Source organism: Tamandua tetradactyla, chromosome 5 (assembly GCF_023851605.1).
Source record: "Tamandua tetradactyla isolate mTamTet1 chromosome 5, mTamTet1.pri, whole genome shotgun sequence".
Taxonomy (NCBI): domain Eukaryota; kingdom Metazoa; phylum Chordata; class Mammalia; order Pilosa; family Myrmecophagidae; genus Tamandua; species Tamandua tetradactyla.
The window spans coordinates 27,760,357-27,779,649 of NC_135331.1; the positions used below are offsets into that span (position 1 = coordinate 27,760,357).

The 19,293-nt window shown below is 41.1% G+C and overlaps 1 protein-coding gene across 9 annotated transcripts in view; it reads right to left on the minus strand.

Annotated features, from left to right (window-relative positions):
- Positions 1–410: 410 nt before the first annotated feature.
- The window catches only part of HIRA (histone cell cycle regulator), a 105,974-nt gene continuing 87,091 nt past the window's right edge, over positions 411–19,293 (minus strand). For all 9 annotated transcript variants that reach the window (XM_077160334.1, XM_077160336.1, XM_077160335.1 and 6 more), the window contains 3 exons: positions 19,099–19,262; positions 17,265–17,353; positions 411–1,284 (listed from right to left, as the gene is read on the minus strand). In XM_077160334.1, coding sequence (XP_077016449.1) covers positions 1,168–1,284; positions 17,265–17,353; positions 19,099–19,262 — 370 coding nt within the window. In that variant the 3' untranslated portion in view covers positions 411–1,167. The remainder of the gene's footprint in view (positions 1,285–17,264; positions 17,354–19,098; positions 19,263–19,293) is intronic.

A 19,293-nucleotide genomic window follows, 5' to 3' on the forward strand; every position in this document is an offset into this window, starting at 1 on the left:
GCAGCTTTTTAAGACAATTTCAACTTTCCGGGTAATTCCTCAGAAGTCCCAAGTGTGTACTTACTGATTTCCTTCTAGGAAATCAGCCAAATAGGCCGACTGGGATACCACTCAGGAGGCACTGGGGTGGGCCAAGCATGCTGCTGAAGCCCCCAGTGCCCAGTGTGATTGGGGACCTTGGGCACAGTTCAACCAGGACCCTGGTGACGTGGCCTGCCATCCGCAGCTCAGCCTGAGATGCCGCAGGACCAGTGCAGTGATTCCCAGGCTGTGAAATGAACGACATCAACGACCCCTTCTGGTTTTAACCTCTCATCACTGACTGCATCAGGAGAGTGGGGTCCACACTGTGGGGAGGAGGGTGCAAAGTCAGTAGGAAAAGGCAGAAGAAGCCCAGATGGTTTGGTATCCAATGCGTGTTCATTTATTTTACACTTACAAAAGAAATTGCCCACCCCCTCTGCCCCATCCCCCCCAAACAGTCTCTTTTTACAAACATTTAAAAATTAAAACCAAATGAAGATAGACAAGTTAATTTCAGTACAATTATTTTTCAATGTAGCTGTCATAATTAGAGTTTAAATTTCCTACAAGTGACCAATGTCCAAGTGACTTATAGGGAAATCCTGATTATTGGACAAAAGGAAAATTCCATATTACAAGTTAGCAAATTCTAGTACAAAAATAGTCCGTGCGTGGGACCAGCCTTTCCTTTACATAGGTCTCAGGTCAGTCCACTGACTGCATAATATGTTAATGTTTCAGGATTCTCTCTTTCACAAATGGCTCATTCATCGTAGCAGAAGCAGCACAGCGCCTGCAGATGCAGGGGCTAGTGTCCACCTCGGGGCCGTGCTGGAGATGGCAGGCTTGGGAGTGCCACACTGACCCCAAGGCAGCAGGGCAGAGCCCCAGCTCCACACGGGGGTCCTGGAGGGAGGGCCGAGTTGCAGGCAGAGCAGCCCCCTTCTGAGGGAGGGTAAGGCCCAGAACACAGGAGAGGTCTGACCGGGGGCCAGGCCTGGCACTGGTGCAGGCCACCACATCTCCTGCCAGTGTCTCTTCCTCATTCTGTAGCCTGGCCAGGGGAGAGGTGGCCCTGTGTGTGGTGAGCAGTGACAGCATGGCCCTGCCCTTGCTGCTGCAGCAGGGGCAGGCTGGGGCAGGCTACTTGTCCCTCAGGATGTCAAGCTGTTCCTGACACTCAGTGAAGAGGCGCTGGAAGCGGAGGTTCTGTCCGATGACTGGCAGCAGCTCCTTCAACAGCTCCCTCTTCCGCAGACCCTGTGGACAGAGGAGTGACAGCTGAGTACAATTAGCAGCGAGGAGGCCAAGCTGTGGGGGACTGCACCTGGCCTGTCAGAGACCCTTATGGCTGCCCTCCTGAACCCTGGCCAATACCTAAGGAAACCAGAGGGAAAGATAAACAATTCCTCTGCATTTTGAGAAACATGGGAGAGCTGAAAGGTTGAGCTCGTGTGTGTGTGTGTGCATGTGTGCGGGATAGCTGTGAGGGGCAGGTGCTCATGGGCCTGCCTTGGTCCTTCATGCACCGCTAGGCAGAGTGGACTTCAGGGCCCAGGCCCAATGCACAGACCCCCAAGGAGGATGCCGCCTCAGAGGAAAAACCACCAAACAGACAACCTTTACCTTTAGAAAAGACACCCATGAATTAAAGAAGCAGGATCTAGAAACTTGTTAACAAGACTAGAAGACTAGAAATCAGAGTAAAGAGCCAAGTGCAGGATATCAGGTTTGAGAGGTACAGAGGTTGAGGCAAGGCACACAGGGAAGAAGATGAGCAGGAGGAGGGACACTGCTAGAGACCAAACGGAGTGGAGGACCCCAGTGTGGGGGGCAGCCTGTGGCTTAGCTGGGGACCCCCAGAGGGGATGGGGGTCAGTAGCTGTGCCCACAATCTACCCAATGGACTCCCATGGGAGAGAAAGGAAAGAAGGAAATATTTGAGGAAATAAGTAAATTTCACATAATTACAGAAAACGAATGGCTTTAGACTGAAAGGCTCCATGGAGTAATGATCAAGTAATACACCGAAAACTGACATGCAGACACATAAGATGAAATACACATAATATGAGAATAGCAAAGAAAAATTCTGAATGTTATTAAACTGCAAGAGTGTATTACCTATGAAGGAAGAGCCACCAAGATTCACAAAAAAGTATTATTTTTTATCATACTGAAAAAAAATGTATAACCTAGATTTTTTTTTTTTTTTTTTTTTTACATGGGCAGGCACCGGGAATCGAACCCAGGTCCTCGGGCATGGCAGGGAAGCGCACTCTTACCTGCTGAACCACCGTGGCCCACCCTAACCTACACTTTTAAGTCCAGCTACAAAATATAAGGGCATGGTAAAAATATCCTTAGGATTACAAGGCCTCAGAAAATTTGCCACAGGGAAGACTCACCTTGAAAGTGCTTTTGAAAGAAATACTCAAAGCAAGAAGAGACAAACCTAAAAGAAGCTAAAGGAGGTTTGGAAAGTAACGTGATCAACCCACTTGCTGAAGTTGATTGTGGTCTTAAAAACAGGCAAACAGAACATAACATACCTGATGTGGTGGACAGATAGAGAGTGTGAGCCCCAGAATGAGAGAGCAGACGTTCTTCTCCAGGACACAAGGAACACACAAAATGTCAGGTATCGGACCGATAGCCGCCTGTGTCTCAGCAGCGCTGTGGACATGCGAGGCTCTCCATGCTTTTGGCACAACAGTTGAGCTGAGCAGCAGCAAGGAGACTGCATGGCTGCAGAGCCGAATGTATTTCCTTCCTGCCCTCTTTACAAACAAAGCTATGTTCTCTTATTAAAACACAGCTGAGTAAAACTCATGGGTCAAAGAGGAAATTAATTCTAAGTAACTGAAGTTACACATGGCTCACAAGTGAATGGTAATCAAAACAGTACATGCACCAGAACTAGTGGGACTGAGCAGACATGGGGCGTTCAGACATGCATGGCCACCAAGCAGCTTACACTGGACAATATAGGCACTGACCACCACAGACTGAGTCCACCCCAAGGCATTAGAGCGAAGACGTCAGCAAAACATTTCAAAAAGCAGGAAGGAGATAATTAAGAGTTGAAATCAATGAATCCAAAAACAAAAATTCTACAGAAAAGATGAATAACAACAAAAGTCATTTTTTGAAAAGACTAATCAAGAAAATAAAACAGAAAGCTCAAAGCAGTAACACTGGGAATAAAAGCAGAGACCTGACTGCAGATGTACAAGAGACAGAAAGATATGAGTGCGGCCAACAACTTTATGCCAATCCATTGGGACATAGAGAGAAAACAGACAAAATTCCTAGAAAAAATGTAATTTACCTACACTGACTCGAAAACAAATAGAAGCAGGAATTCAAATTTTACCACAAAATTGTCAGGTCTAGTAGATTTTAAAGTTGACTTCTAAGAGTCTTCCAAGGAACAGATTTTTCCAAGTCTTATACAGACTTGAGAAAAAAGAAAATGAGGAACTACTTGAACTTATTTTTAAGAGCCAAATATAACCTTGATTCTAAAACCAGACAACATCATGAGTGTGAAAAAATTCAGGCCTATCCCACCTATGAAATCAGATGTTAGCAAACAATTCTAATAGTGAATGAAAACTGACCAAGCTGGTTTTATCCCAGGAAAGCAAATTTAATATTGAATATTGAAATATTTAATTAAAAATCTAAATATCTAATATTTGAAAATTTATAAATATAATTTACCATATTAGCAGGCTGTAACAGTGGAGTACTCAGAAAGCACAGTAAGACGTGCAAAAAATAAATAGAAGGCATGAGCATGAGAAAATATAAATAAAATTATTATTTGCAGAAGACTTGATTGCTTACTGCAACCAGAAAACTCAAAACTACTGCAGACAAATAAAAATGTCTAAGAAGATGGTTCATGACTAATATAGCAAAGTCAAATACAAAGGCAATGAATACTTTGAAAACATAAAGTAATACATCATTTAGAATATTGCAATTAGAAAACATCTAAGAATAAATCTAAGAAAAGATGTGCCTGGCCTCTATGCTGAAAATTATAAAAAGTTTATTGAAAGGGATTAATGAAAATCTAAACTAATGAAGAGAAAATGCAGTACAATAAAAATGCCACTTCTTTCTAAATGGACCTAGTATATCAAAACATCCATTCAACTGCCCAATCAATGGAACTTGACAAGCTAAGTCTAAAATTTATATGGAGGATCAAACAGCCAAGAATAGACACTCATTATCCTATCAGACTTGCAGGCTTATTAGGAAGCAAGAATAACTGAGAGAGATGTTGTAAGCAGACCAATCCTTTGATATATGAGACAGAAGGCAAGACAATTATGGTGGGGAAAATGAGGGAGCTGTTTAATAAATGGAGATTGAAAAATTGGTTACAGATAGGAAACAAAATAAAACTGGATCCTTAATTTATAACATATCCCAAAAGAATTAGGAACTTTAAATGTCAAAATTGCTAAAGAATCTAAATGTCAAATAGTTCTGTTTTTAAAGCAAAAAATAATAAACATATCATCTGTGACTTCTAATGTGTAGAAGTGAAAGGTATGACAGCAGTAACACAAAAGCTGGGAGAGGGATATGTAAGTATACAATGAAAAGGTTCTTACACAACATGTGAAAATAAGGGAGACAGAGATAAGTTAAAGCTGTACACTATATACCCTATAGCAACCGCCCTCCACCCCTGCCAAAAACCACACAAAACAAAGAATTACAGCCAATAAGCTAGCAAAGGAGATAAAATGGAGTTAAGAAAACAATGACCTCAGTCAAAAGGAAGGCAGAAAGAGAACAAACAGAAAATAAATAGCAGATGGTAGATTTAAACTCAAGTATATTAAATGTAATGGTATAAATATTCTAATTAAAAGGCATAGGCTGGGCCACGGTGGCTCAGCAGGCAGAATTCTTCCCTGCCATGCCAGAGACCCAGGTTCAATTCCTGGTGCCTGCACATGTATTTGAAAAAAAAAAAAAGGTATAAACTGTCAGACTGAATAACAAAGCAATAAACAATTACATGCTGTCTACAAAAAATCTACTTCATATATAAAAACACAAATAGGCTAAAAGTAAAAGGACAGAAAAAGGTTCCAAACCAACACTAATCAAAAGAAATCTGGTAGAATTTAGAGTGAAGAATATTATTAGGGATAAAGGCCATTATGTCATAATGATAAAGGAATTAATTACTCAAGAGCATATAACATTCCTAAACATTTTGCAAATAATAATCTAGTTTCAAAATACATGATACAAAGTGACAGGACTGAAAGAGGAAATATATAAAACTATAATTTAGTTGGAACTCAACACTCTACTCTCAATACATGATATGAACAAATAAACAAAATTCAGTAAGGATAAAGAAAATGTGAGAAACATCATCAATGAACCTAACCTAGTTAACGTTTATAAAACCTTCCACCCCAAAACAACAGACTATACGTTATTTTCAATTGAATACAGAATATTTAACAAGATAAATGTTGTTCTGAGTGAAAAGACAATTCTCAATAAGGAGATTTATAAGGATCTTTATAAGATTTTATAAGAATTCAAGACAAACAAGGTCATTCTTTGACCACAATGCAAATAATTAGAAATCAAAATCGAAAGACCTCTGAAAAATCCCTAAATATCTGAAAACTAAATAAAATACAATATAAGAACTGATGTGTCAAAGAAACAAAAACTAGAAAATATTCTGAACAGAATGAAAGCACAACATATCAAACTCACTGGAGGGGGCAGAACAATTATTCATAGATTTATAAGCTTATATATTGGTAATCCAGCAGAATCTACAAGAAAGTTATCAGAACAGATAAATGAAAAAATCAGAGGAAGGGGGCACAAGGTTAATACTGTCACTGGTGTTTCTATATATACCAGCAAAGAACAATCAGAAAATGAAATAGAGACAACAAAAATAATAAAACAAGACAAAACAAAAAGAAAAAGTTAAAAAAAATGAAATCAAGAAAACAAATCTATTTACAATAGTCAACTAAGATAATATCTAGGAATAAGTTGAATCAAGAGATAAAATGTATGTGCGCAGAAAACAACAATCCATTACTGAAAGAAATTAAAGATCATAAAAATAAATGGAAAGATTCTGGACTGACAGACTTAGTATTTTAAGATGTCAATACTACCCAAAGTGATTTACAGACTCAATGCAGTCTCAATGCAAATTTCAACAGGCTTATTTGCAGAAATGGGAAAGCTAATCATCAAATTCATATGGAAGGGTAAAGCACTTCAAATAGCCAAAACCGTCTTGGAGAAAGAACAATGTTGGAGGAATCATATTTCCTGATTTCAAAACTTATCAAAACTAGCCACAGTGCTCAAAACAGTGTGTATTGACACTAGGACAGACATACAGACCAAGGGAACAAAACTAAGAGTTCAGAAATAAAGCCAGTTATTTTCTTGGCCAATTGATTTTTTTTTCCCATCACATAGTTGTATATTCATCATCATGATCATTTCTTAGAACATTTGCATCAATTCAGAAAAAGAAATAAAAAGAAAACAGAAAAAAATTCATACATACCATACCCCTTATCCCTCCCTTTCATTGATCACTAGCATTTCAATCTACTAAACTTGTTTTAACATTTGTTCCCCTATTATTTACTTATTTTTAATCCATATGTTTTACTCATCTGTCCATAAGGTAGATAAAAAGCATCAGACACAAGATTTTCACAATCACACAGTCATACTGAGAAAGCTATATCATTATACAATCATTTTCAAGAAACATGGCTACTGGAACACAGCTCTACATTTTCAGGCAGTTCCCTCCAGCCTCTCCATTACACTCTAACTAAAAAGGTGATATCTATTTAATGCTTAAGAATAACCTCCAGGATAACCTCTTGACTCTGTTTGGAATCTCTCAGACTTTATTTTGTTTCATTTCGCTCTTGCCCCTTTTGCTCGAGAAAGTTTTCTCAATCCCTTGGTGCTGAGTTCCAACTCATTCTACGATTTCTGTCCCACATTGCCAGGAAGGTCGACACCCCTGGGAGTCATGTCCCACGTAGATGGGGGAGGGCAGTGAGTGTGCTTGTTGTGTTGGCTGAGAGAGAGAGGCCACAACTGAGCAACAAAAGAGGTTCTCGGGCAGGCCACGGTGGCTCAGCAGATAGGAATGCTTGCCTGCCATGCCTGAGGACCCGGGTTCGATTCCCGGTGCCTGCCCATGTAAAAAAAAAAGAGGTTCTCTTGGGGGTGACTCTTAGGCCTAATTTTAAATAGGCTTAGCCTATCCTTTGCAGGATTAAGTTTCATATGAACAAACCCCAAGATTGGGGGTTCAGCCTATTGCTTTGGTTGTCCCCACTGCTTGTGAGAATATCAAGAATTCTCCACTGTGGGAAGCTGAATTTTCCCCCTTTCTCACCGTTCCCCCAAGGGGACTCTGCAAATACTTTTTTATTTCTTGTTCAAATCCTTCTGAGATTTATTGAGGTACCAATCTGGACAAATCTACAAAATCTCATGCCCTACTCAAGGTTCCATGTACTTATGGTGTTCAATTAAGTGGTCCACATAAGTGATATTAGGAAATGCACTAGTTGAAATATAAATTTTGTACCAAATAAACATTTTTTGCTTTAGTCTCACACATTTCTTAGTTTTAAAATATTAACTACCATCTATTTTTAAACACCATGTATTATTGACATTGCTTTGTTCTTCCTCATGCAAAACATTTTTAAATTTGTACATTTAGTCACACTCTAGGCATTCCTACATTATACCATCTCAGTCTTTATCGTATATCTTTCCTTCTGATTTCATTTGTGCCCCCAGGCCTCCTCCCTCTATCATTCTCACATTCAGCTTCATTCAGTGTTCTAACATTATTGTATTAGTTAAGTAGTATTGTGCTATCCATTTCTGAATTTTTACAATCAGTCCCGTTGCACAATCTGTATCCCTTCAGTTCCAATTACCCAATATCTGCCCTATTTCTATCTCTTGATGACCTCTGTTCTTAACTGAAATTATCCAAGTTCATTCACTAATGTTAGTTCATATCAGTGAGACAATACAGTATTTGTAATTTGTTTCTGGCTAATCTCACTCAGCATAATGTCCTTAAGGTCCATCCATGTTATTACGTACTTCATAACTTTATTCTGTTTTATAGCTGCATAATATTCCATTGTATGTATATATCACAGCTTGTTTAGCCACTTGTCTGTTGATGGACATTTGGGCTGTTTCCATCTCTTGGCAATTGTAAATAATGCTGCTATAAACACTGGTGTGAAAATGTTCATTTGTGTCTTTGCCCTCATGCCTTATGAATAGATACATAGCAATGGTATTGCTGGGTCATATGGCAATTCTATACTTAGCTCCCTGAGGAACCGCCAAACTGCCCTCCACAGCGGTTGTACCATTTGACATTCCCACCAATAGTGGGTAAGTATGCCTCTTTCTCCCCATCCTCTCCAGTACTTGCCATTTTGTTTTATTGGTAATGGCCATTCTGGTGGGTGTGAGATTGCTCTAGTTTGCTAGCTGCCAGAATGCAATATACCAGAAACAGAAAGGCTTTTAAAAAGGGAAATTTAATAAGTTGCTAGTTTACAGTTCTAAGGCCAAGAAAATGTCCCAGTTACAAGTCTATAGAAATGGCCAAACAAAGGCATCCAGGGAAAGATACCTTGGTTCAAGAAGGCCAATGAACTTCAGGGTTTCTCTCTCAGCTGAAAAGGCACATGGCAAATATTTATAGTCACAGTTTCTCTCTCATCTGGAAAGGCACATGGTGAACATGGTCAGAGTTCCTCTCTCATCTGGAAGGGCACATGGCGAACATGGCATCATCTACTAGCTTCTCCTGGCTTCCTGTTTCATGAAGCTCCCTGGGAGGCATTTTTCTTCTTCATCTCCAAAGGTCACTGGCTGGCAGACTCTCTGCTTTGTGGTGCTGGAGCATTCTCTGCTGTCTCTGAATCTCTTTCATTCTCCAAAATGTTTCCTCTTTTATCGGACTCCACAAACGTATCAAGACCCACCCAAATGGGTGGAGACATGTTGTCACCTAATCCAGCTGAACAACCATTCTTGATTAAATCACATCTCCAAGGAGGTGATCTGATTACAGTTTCAAGCATACAGTATTGAATAGGGATTATTCTGCCTTTATGAAATTTGGGGTTTTGCTTAAAACATGGCTTTTCTAGGGAACATACATCATTTCAAACCAGCACAGAGATGATATCTCATTGCGGTTTTGATGTGCATTTCCCTAATAGCCAGGGAAGCTGTGCATCTTTTCATGTGTCTTTTGCCCATTTGTATTTCCTCTTCAGAGGAGACAGTCCTCTTCTTAGAAGGGTGTGTTCAAGTCTTTTGCCCATTTTATAATTGGGTTGGCTGTCTTTTTGTTGTTGAGTTGAACAATCTCTTTATATATTCTGGATACTAGACCTCTGTCTGATATGTTGTTTCCAAATACTGTCTCCCATTGTGTAGGCTGTCTTTTTACTTTCTTGGCGAAGTTCTTTGATCCACAAAAGTGTTTAATTTTGAGGCGTTCCCATTTCTTTCTTTCTTTCTTCAATGCTTGTGCTATGGGTGTGTAAGGTCTAAGAAATAGGCCTCCTATTATAAGATTTATAAGATATTTCCCTATATTTTCTTCTAACAGTTTTGTGGTCTGAGATCTAATATTTAGGTCTTTGATCCATTTTGAGTTAATTTTTGTATAGGGTGTGAGATATGGATCCTTTTTTATTATTTTGCATGTGGATATCCAGTTCTCTAGGCACCATTTATTGTAGAGACTGTTCTGTCCCAGGTAAGTTGGTTTGACTGCCTTATCAAAGATCAATTGTCCATAGATGAGAGGGTCTATATCTGAATACTCTATTTGATTCCATTGGTCAGTATATTTATCTTTATGCTATCACCAAGCTGTCTTGACCACTGTAGCTTTGTAATATGCCTTAAAGTCAGGTAGTGTGAGACCTCCGACTTCATTTTTCTTTCTCAGTATACTTTTAGTTTTTCAGGGCACCCTGCCCTTCCAGATAAATTTGCTTATTGTTTTTTCTATTTCTGAAAAGAAAGTTTTTGGGATTTTAATTGGTATTGCATTAAATCTGTAAATCAATTTAGGTAGAATTGACATTTTAACTATACTTAGTCTTCCAATCCAGCCCTTCCATTTATTTAGGTCTTCTGGGATTTCTTTTAACAATTTCTTATAGTTTTCTCTGCATAAGTCTTTTGTCTCTATAGTTAAATTTATTCCTAAATATTTTATTCTTTTGGCTGCAATTGTAAACGGAATTTTTTTCATGATTTCCCCCTCAGATTGTTCATTACTAGCATACAGAAACACTACAGATTTTTGAGTGTTGATCTTGTGACCTGCCACTTTGCTGTACTCATTTATTAGCTCTAGTAGTTGTGCTGTGGCCTTTTCAGGGTTTTTGACATATAGTATCATACCGCCTGCAAACAGTGAGAGTTTTACTTATTTCTTTACAATTTTGATGCCTTGTATTTCTTTTTCTTGTCTAATTGCTCTGGCTAGAACTTCCAACACAATGTTGAATAACAATGGTGATAGTGGACATCCTTGTTTTGTTTCTGATCTTGGAAAGTTTTCAGTTTTTCCCATTGAGGATGATGTTAGCTGTGGGTTTTTCATATATTCCCTTTATCATGGTGAGAAAGTTTCCTTCTATTCCTATCCTTTGAAGTGTTTTTCAACAGAAAGGATGTTGAATTTTGTCAAATACCTTTTCTGTATCAATTGAGATGATCATGTGGCTTTTCTGCTTTGATTTGTTGATATCATTTGTTGGTGTATTACATTAACTGATTTTCTTATGTTGAACTTCCTTGCGTACCTGGGATGAATCCTACTTGGTCATGGTGTGTAATTCTTTTAATATGCTGTTGGATTCGATTTGCAGGAATTTTGTTGAGGATTTCTGCATCTATATTCATTAGAGAGATTGGTCTGTAGTTTCCTTTTTTTGTAATATCTTTGTCTGGCTTTGGTACGAGGGTGATGTTGGCTTTGTAGAATGTTAGGTATCTTTCCCTCCTCTTCAGTTTTTTTGAAGAGTTTGAGTAGGATTGGTACTAATTCTTTCTTGAATGTTTGGTAGAATTCACATGTGAAGCCATCTGGTCCTGGACTTTTCTTTTGGGGGAACTTCTTAATGACTGATTCAATTTCTTTACTTGTGATTGGTTTGTTGAGGTCATCTATTTCTTCTCAAGTCAATGTTGGTTGTTCAGGCCTTTCTAGGAAGTTGTCCATTTCATCTACATTGTCTAGTTTATTAGCATAAAGTTATTCATAGTATCCTCTCTTTATTTCCTTTATTTCTGTGGGGTCTGTGGTTATGTCTCCTCTTTTATTTCTGATTTTATTTATTTGCATCCTCTCTCTTCTTTTTGTCAACCTCGCTAAGGGTCCATTAATCCTATTGATTTTCTCATAGAAGCAACTTCTGGTTTTGTTGATTTTCGCGATTGTTTTCATGTTCTTAATTTCATTCACTTCTGCTCTAATCTACATTATTTCTTTCCTTTTGCTTGCTTTGGGGTTAGTTGCTGTTATTTCTCTAGTTCTTCCAAGTGGACAGTTAATTCTTCGATTTTTGCTTTCTTCTTTTTTGATCTAGGCATTTAGGGCAATAAATTTCCCTCTTAGCACTGCCTTTGCTGCATCCCATAAATTTTGATATGTCCTGCTTTTATTTGCCTCGAGATATTTACTTATTTCTCTTCTAGTTTCTCCCTTGATCCAGTGGTTGTTTAAGAGTGTGTTGTTGAGCCTCCATATATTTGTGAATTTTCTGGCCCTCTGCCTATTATTGATTTCCAACTTGATTCCTTTATGACCTGAGAAAGTGTTTTGTATGATTTCAGTCTTTTTAAATTTATTGAGACTTGCTTTGTGACCCAGCATATGGTCTATCCTTGAGAATGATCCATGAGCACTTGAGAAAAAGGTATATTCTGCTGTTGTAGGGTGTAATATTCTATAAATGTCTGTTAAGTCTAGCTTGTTCATTGTATTATTCAAATTATCTGTTTCTTTATTGATCCTGTGTAGCTATTCTGTCCATTGATGAGAATGGGGAATTGAAGTCTCCAACTATTACATTAGATGTGTCTATTTCTCTTTTCAGTGTTTGCCTCATTTATTTGGGAGCATTCTGGCTCGTAGCATAAATATTTATGATTGCTATGTCTTCTCGTTGAATTGTTCCTTTTATTTATACATAGTGTCCTTCTTTGTCTCTTTTAACTGTTTTACATTTGAAGTCTAATTTGTTGGATATTAGTATAGCTACTCCTGCTCTTTTCTGATTGTTATTTGCATGAAATATCTCTTCCCAATCTTTCACTTTCAACCTATGTCTATCCTTGGGTCTAAGATGTGTTTTCTGTAGGCAGCATATAGATGGGTCCTGTTTTTTAATCCACTCTGCCAGTCTATGTCTTTTGATTGGGGAGTTTAATCCATTAACATTTAGAGTTATTACTCTAAGGGCAGTACTTTCTTCTACCATTTTGCCTTTTGGATTTTATATGTCATATCTAATTTATCTTCTTTTTAACTTTACCGATAGTCTTCATTTCTACACTCTTCTCCACACCTCTCTCTCCTGTCTTTTCCTATCTATCTCTAGTGCTCCCTTTAGTATTTCTTGTAGAGCTGGTCTCTTGGTCACAAATTCTCTCAGTGATTTTTTGTCTGAAAATGTTTTAAATTCCGCCCTCATTTTTGAAGGACAATTCTTTGCTGGATATAGAATTCTTGGTTGTCAGTTTTCCTCTTTTTGTATCTTAAATATATCATCCCACTGTCTTTTCACTTCCATGGTTTCTGCTGAGAAATCTTTCTTTTTGGCATCTGACATTCTGATTAGTAAGTGTCTTGGAGTACGTCTATTTGGATCTATTCTCTTTGGGGTATGCTGTACTTCTTGGATCTGTAATTTTAAGTCTTTCATAAGAGTTGGGAAATTTTCAGTGATAATTTCCTCCATTAGTTTTTCTTCCCCTTTTCCCTTGTCTTCTCTTTCTGGGACACCCACATGTATATTCGTGTGCTTCATGTTCTCAATCAATTTCCTGAGTCCCTGCTCATATTTTTCCATTCTTTCCCCTATATTTTCTTTTGCTTGTCAATTTTCAGATGTCCCGTCCTCCAGTTCACTAATTCTGTCTTCTGCCTCTTGAAATCTGACATTGTAGGTTTCCATTGTTTTTTACATCTCTTCTACTGTGCCTTTCATTCCCATAAGTTCTGTGATTTGTTTTTTCAGACTTTTGATCTCTTCTTTTTGTTCATTCCTTGCCTTCTTTAAATCCTTCCTGAATTCACTGATCTGATTTTTGATGAGGTTTTCCATGTCTGTTTGAACATTCTGAATTAATTGTTTCAACTCCTGTATAGCATTTGAATTGCTGGTTTGTTCCTTTGACTGGGCCATATCTTCAATTTTCCTAGTGTGACTTGTTATTTTTTGTTGGTGTCTAGGCATTTAATTACCTTAATTAGTTTATTCTACAGATTGTTTTCACTTTTTTTTTACCTAGGATTTTCTTGCTGGATGACTTTGTCATCTATCTGTTCTTTGATATTCAGTTCAGCTAATTCTGGGCCTCTAGCTTAGGTTTTGTTTAACAGATCAGAATTTTTCAGTTCTTGTTTCTTGCCCTGCCTGTATGGTACCTTTTATCCCCCCACTTAGGAGGGTCTACTTATGTATTAGAGACCCCAGCCATATTTCCCCAGACCAAACTGGCCTCCTCTCAGGAGGAAAGAGTTACCTGAGTCAGTTTTCCCTGAGAGTGAGACCCAGCAGGTTGAAAGGCTTTCCTATGAAGCCTCTGGGCTCTCCATTTTTCCTATCCTGCCCAGTATGTGGCGCCTGTATGCCTGCAGATCCTACCAGCATAAGGTGATGCAGTACCTTTAACTTCAGCAGATTCTTTCTGGTTAAGACAGAGGAGAGGTTGTAGGCTGACTGTAATCCTTCAATTTTCCAGACCCTGGGGTCTGGACTCCTTGAGGGAGGGATTACACCTGAGCTGGGCCCCAACCCTCTCCTAGGGAAGGCACAGGCTCCAGAAAAACACTCAAATAAACTTAATTCTGCCTATGCCTGGGGCAGTGGAGCCCGAAAAGCCTTGCACCTGTATCCAAACAGCAGTCAAGCCATAGAAATACAGCCACCAAAACAAACAAACAAAAAAATCCTTTTCAGGGTAAGACCCTGTTCCTTGGGTTTGCCAATCAAGAGCTTAAGTTGGTATGCTGCTCTGTGTAACCCAGGTCCTATGTGCCCCCTTCTTTCCTTCAGGTCCCAGACCTTTTCAAATCCAAAAAAATCTGGGTTTTTTTTTTTTTCTTTTTTCTATCAGCTCTGCCCTCTCTGCGCCGGGACCAAAACCAGTGACCTCCACTTTTACTCGAGGTTCAGCTGAGCTTGGGGCCTATTTTTAGTACTCAGAATTTGTTAATTAATTCCACAATTGGAGTTTGGTTGTGCTCAGTCCCTGTTGCTGGTAAAGTCCCTTTCCTTTCCCCTCTGGGAAACAGCCTGTGGGGGAGGCGCACCAGCCACGGCGGCTTGGAGAACTCACAATTCTGGGTGGGCTTTACTCATGGTCCTGGGTGGGCTTGCAGCCAGTCCAGCTGGTCCCAACTGGGGTATGCTGTGTGTCTGGTCATTGATGTGGCCCTAGCAGTTGTTCTGTACTGTTCCTGTTTATTTATTAGCTGCTCTGTAGGACGAACTAAATCCCACACCTTGCTAAGCTGCCATCTTGGTCCTTCTTGGCCAAGTAATTTTTGACAAGGGAGCCAAATTCATTCAACGGAGAGAGAAAAGTCTCTTCAACAAATGATGTTGGGAAAACTTGATATCCACATGTTAAAGAATGAAAATGGACCCCTAAAAAAAATTCAGTATAAAATGGATCAATGATCTAAATATAAGAGCGAAAACTTAAAACTCTTAGAAGTAAACACAGGGAAATGAGTTTAGGACCTTGTAATAGGCAATGAATCCTTAAGACGGTTTACTTGAAAAGCATTAGCAACAAAAGTTAAAATAGATAAGTGGAATTTTATCAAAATTAAAAACTTTTGTGCTTCATAGGATACTATTAAGAAAGCAAAAAAGATAATCCACAGAATGGGAGAAAATATTTGCAAATCATTTATCTGTAAGTGTTTCTACCACAATATATAAAGAACTTTAAATTCAACAATAAAAAGCAAATAACCCAACTGAAAGGTGGACAAAAGAATTAAATAGATATTTCATAGGAAAGATAAACAAATAGCTAATAAGCACAAGAAAAGATACTCTATGTCACTTGTTATTTGGGAAAGGCAAACCAAAACCACAATAAGAAACCACCTGAGATCTTTCAGGACAGCTATAATTTAAAAAGACACATCATAACAAGTATCATAGGGAATGTGTGAAGAAACTGGAATTCTCCTTAACTGGTGATTGTAATGTAAAATGCTGCAGCCACTTTGGAAAACAGTCTAGAAGTTTTCTTCAAAAAGGTAAACTAGAGCTATAATCTGATCCTGTAATTCCACTCCCAGGTATAAGAAGAAAAAAGGACACAGAAGATTTAAAAAGAGAGGATATTACATATCTTAGATGCTGAGGAAAATGGATGGAAAGAGATAATCAAAGAAGAGAACTAAAGAAAATTACTGGTCTTTGGTTTACAGAATGAATGAAGCTCTGTGAATCTTCAAAACACCAGGAGAGGATTCCTTAAGTAGTTATAGTACACAAAAACAGACGTGGAATAAAAAGTTAGGATCTGGTGCAGATAACGCCTTCCAGTCCTTGGGAAGGCTGACCTCAGCCCCTTTCCCACCCTGCCCCAGTGCTCGGCTGTTCCTTTCACACTGCAGTTCTTCTGCCCCATGGCCCTTGCACTTGCTGTTTCCACCGCCTGGGTGTCTCCTCCCAAATATCTGCAAGGCTTCCCTCATCTTTTCTGGTCTCCACTCAGCCAGCCAGCTTGGTGTGATCACCGAGTTCAGAAGAGCATCCTGCCAGAAGTCTGTACTCCTGCCCTGTTCTTCTCCACAGCATTCACTGTCACCACTACACTTTGTTCCTCTGATTCGTGCTGTTCTCTCTCCACAAGAACGCAGATGCAGGAGACTCAGCTGGCCTTGCTCACGGCTGCCTGCCCAGTGCCTGGCCACAGCAGGTGGTCTGTCAGTACCCACCGAATGAGTGGAAGAAGCAGCAGGGTGAACTCTTGGATCCTCATCCCTCACCAGGCTGCTCCTTTCCCACCTCCCTCAGTGGCACTAGCATCCAGCCATCTGTGCAAGTCAAAACCATCCAGAGGACACCACATATTGGGTAGTCTTTTTTCCTCACTTGTGTACATCCAATCACCACCAAGTCCTTGGTTCCTTCTGCCTCCAAAATCCATCTTGAATCTGTCTCCTTTTCCCTTTCCAGGCCAGCATGCTTTTCCTAGCCACCTTTACATTGCAGAATGTGCCTGATAGGTTTTCCACATAAGATCACATCACCCAAGAACCCCTGCCACTGGGTCTGACTAAAACCCAAGTTCCTCACAGGGCCCCATGACCTGCCTGCTCACCTTGCCACCCTCTCCTTTTGCCTTCTATGTTCCAGCCACAGAGATTTCAAATGCACCAAGCCTTCTTTCATTGTGGCACTCAGCCTTTGCTTTCATCTTAAAATTTCCTCTTTTATGGTCTTCCCTGACCACTCTTTCTCAGTCACTCTCATCTTACTAACCTACCCATTTCCTCCTTAGCATTAATCCACATCTAAAAGGATTCTGTTGACCTAAATGTTGACTTGCTTACACCTGTCTCCCTACCAGACTACAAGCTCCACCAGAGTGGGTCGGCATCTTCTGTCTTCACAAATCAGTCCCTAGCCCTGAGCACACGTGGGCATCCTCAGCATCAGCGTGCTCCCGAGGCTCCTGAGAGGGGGCCTGGCTCCTGCTAGGTCACAGAATTCTGACATCTCACCCTCTCTTGACATTGGGTCCCAAGACAGTGTGCTGGAGATGTCTAACGCAAAAGAGTCTAAAAGTACATGGGCTCATTTTGTAAATCTCCCCCTTTGCTTTTCAAGAGAGAATTCTGTGGCAAGAATGAAACAAGCACCTACCACTACTGTCGACTCCCACTGGCTTCCAGAGGAGTAATGAACCGGACCCAGTAAGTCTTTGCATATTTCTCGGAGTCGGTATTCAAACCCTAATTACAGAAAAAAAACAAAACACAAAACAAAAAAGAAAACAGGAACACATTACAAAAAGAAATTTAAAGCCAAGAATAAGCTAAGTTGTTGTATATGTCAAAACAGAATGAACAAACTCTCGTTTTGCCACCTGCCATGAGCAGAGCACCTCCTGCATGTCTTTCCTTCTGGGCCCTGAGACCGACACTCGCAGACTCTCACTCACCCACTCCTGAGCCATGAGCCAGGACCCCTCCGAGTGGGGAACTGTGGGGAACTGATAAAGAAGGGGAGAGGGCTGGCCTGATTTCTGCAAGAAGTCATCGTGACAACTGGTGGGGAGAGGAGGAGAGGAGAGCAGAAAAGCCCAGAGGTACATGATGGTGCGGGTCTGAGCTTGGGCTGAGGAAGCGGTGGCCAAGGTGAGATGGGAGAAGCAGGTAGGGTCTGGTGATTCCAGGGTCAAGGGAACAGCCAGGTGGAGGGGCCAGAAATGCTGGAGGCAGAAACTGGTGGGGGTCCATCGGTACGTGGGGGCTGCTGAAGCTACAGGGAATTAAATCACCTGAAGATGAAGGTGGAGAAGAGGGATGAAGCCAGAACCCCATGAATCGTGGAGGTGAAGGGATCTTATGTACTTGATTCTTAGAGGAGACAAGGGACAGAGAGGAGGTGACTTGTGTGTGGAACTGGAACAGACACAGATGGAAGATGGAATAAAGGGAAGCAAGCAGTAGAAGGGATCTGCCAAGGATGGGGTGCCCAAAGGGGCAACGACTGCATGCAGGGAGTCAGGGTAAGTCCTGACCAGCACCCGGGCTGGAGCAAACCAGAGGAAAGAAGGTTCCAGAAGAAGGGGGTGCGAGGCCCAAGATGTGATGCGAGAGCCCCAGGAAGGCCAGTATGGCATGGGGATGAGGAGATGGGGAATTTAGAAAAGTCAGCAACCCCATGTCCTAGGTGGAAGACTGAACACCAAACGTGTTCTTGGGGACTCATCTGGGGAGGAGAGCGGGGCTGTTGTCATTGGGATGGACACATACATATTTAAATGATTTGAGGCAAACAGGACATATGAATTGGGGAGCTACAATTTTAGGGGCTTGGCATGTTTTTCTCTATGTTTTCTGTATCTAATTTCTTTCTTCCAAATCAAAATTAAAAGGTAGAAGGTGGTGAGAAAAGCAATGCAAAAAGGCCAAGGGAGGCTGGGAGAAGGCACAGCCCAAAGCTTCAGGAGGAAGCTGTCCCATGGTGACTAACAGAGGCGGGCTACTGGAGGCCACTCCTGGAGCAGTCCCCCACCTCTTCTCACCCACCTTCCTTCCTGCTGACCAGAGAGGACAGGGATGCTGGGGAGGGGCAAGGTGCTGTGTCAGCCTTGGCGGAAAAACCTGGGTAGGAGGCCAGAAGTCCTGGGCAGCCGGCAGGCCTTTGAGGGCAGGAGGGCTGGGAAGGGAGGTGCAGGACCCATGGGCTGCCTGAAATGTCCTCCCCTGGGGGGATGGATAGCTGGGATCAGCACCCCTGGTGGTTGCTTCCTTGGGGTGTGCCTTTTCACATTGTTCCGGCCCCACTGCCCTGGTCCTGGGAGGAACCTGAACTTACAGTTACCAAACAAACCCAAGACAGTCTAGGGTCCTGGAATCTGAAATGGGGCTGGACGTCTGCTGAGCTCAGGCTGGGAGAGGAGGCTGAGGAGGTGTGGGAGCCCTGCCCTCCCTCGTCCCCGGGAGGACAGAGGGGCAGCTTGGAGCCTCACCTTCATTCACGAGGTACCGTGCATAGATGAGGAGCCAGTGGCGGTACTCGTGGCTGGACTGCAGGCTGAGGGCAGCGGCAACCTGGTTCTCCAGATAGGCCAGGGTGGCCTCCTGCTGCACCACATGAGGCAGGGAGAAGAGCCGGGCAGCCTGCCTGCCAGAACTGCAGGGACCACAGCACACCAGGGTGAGGA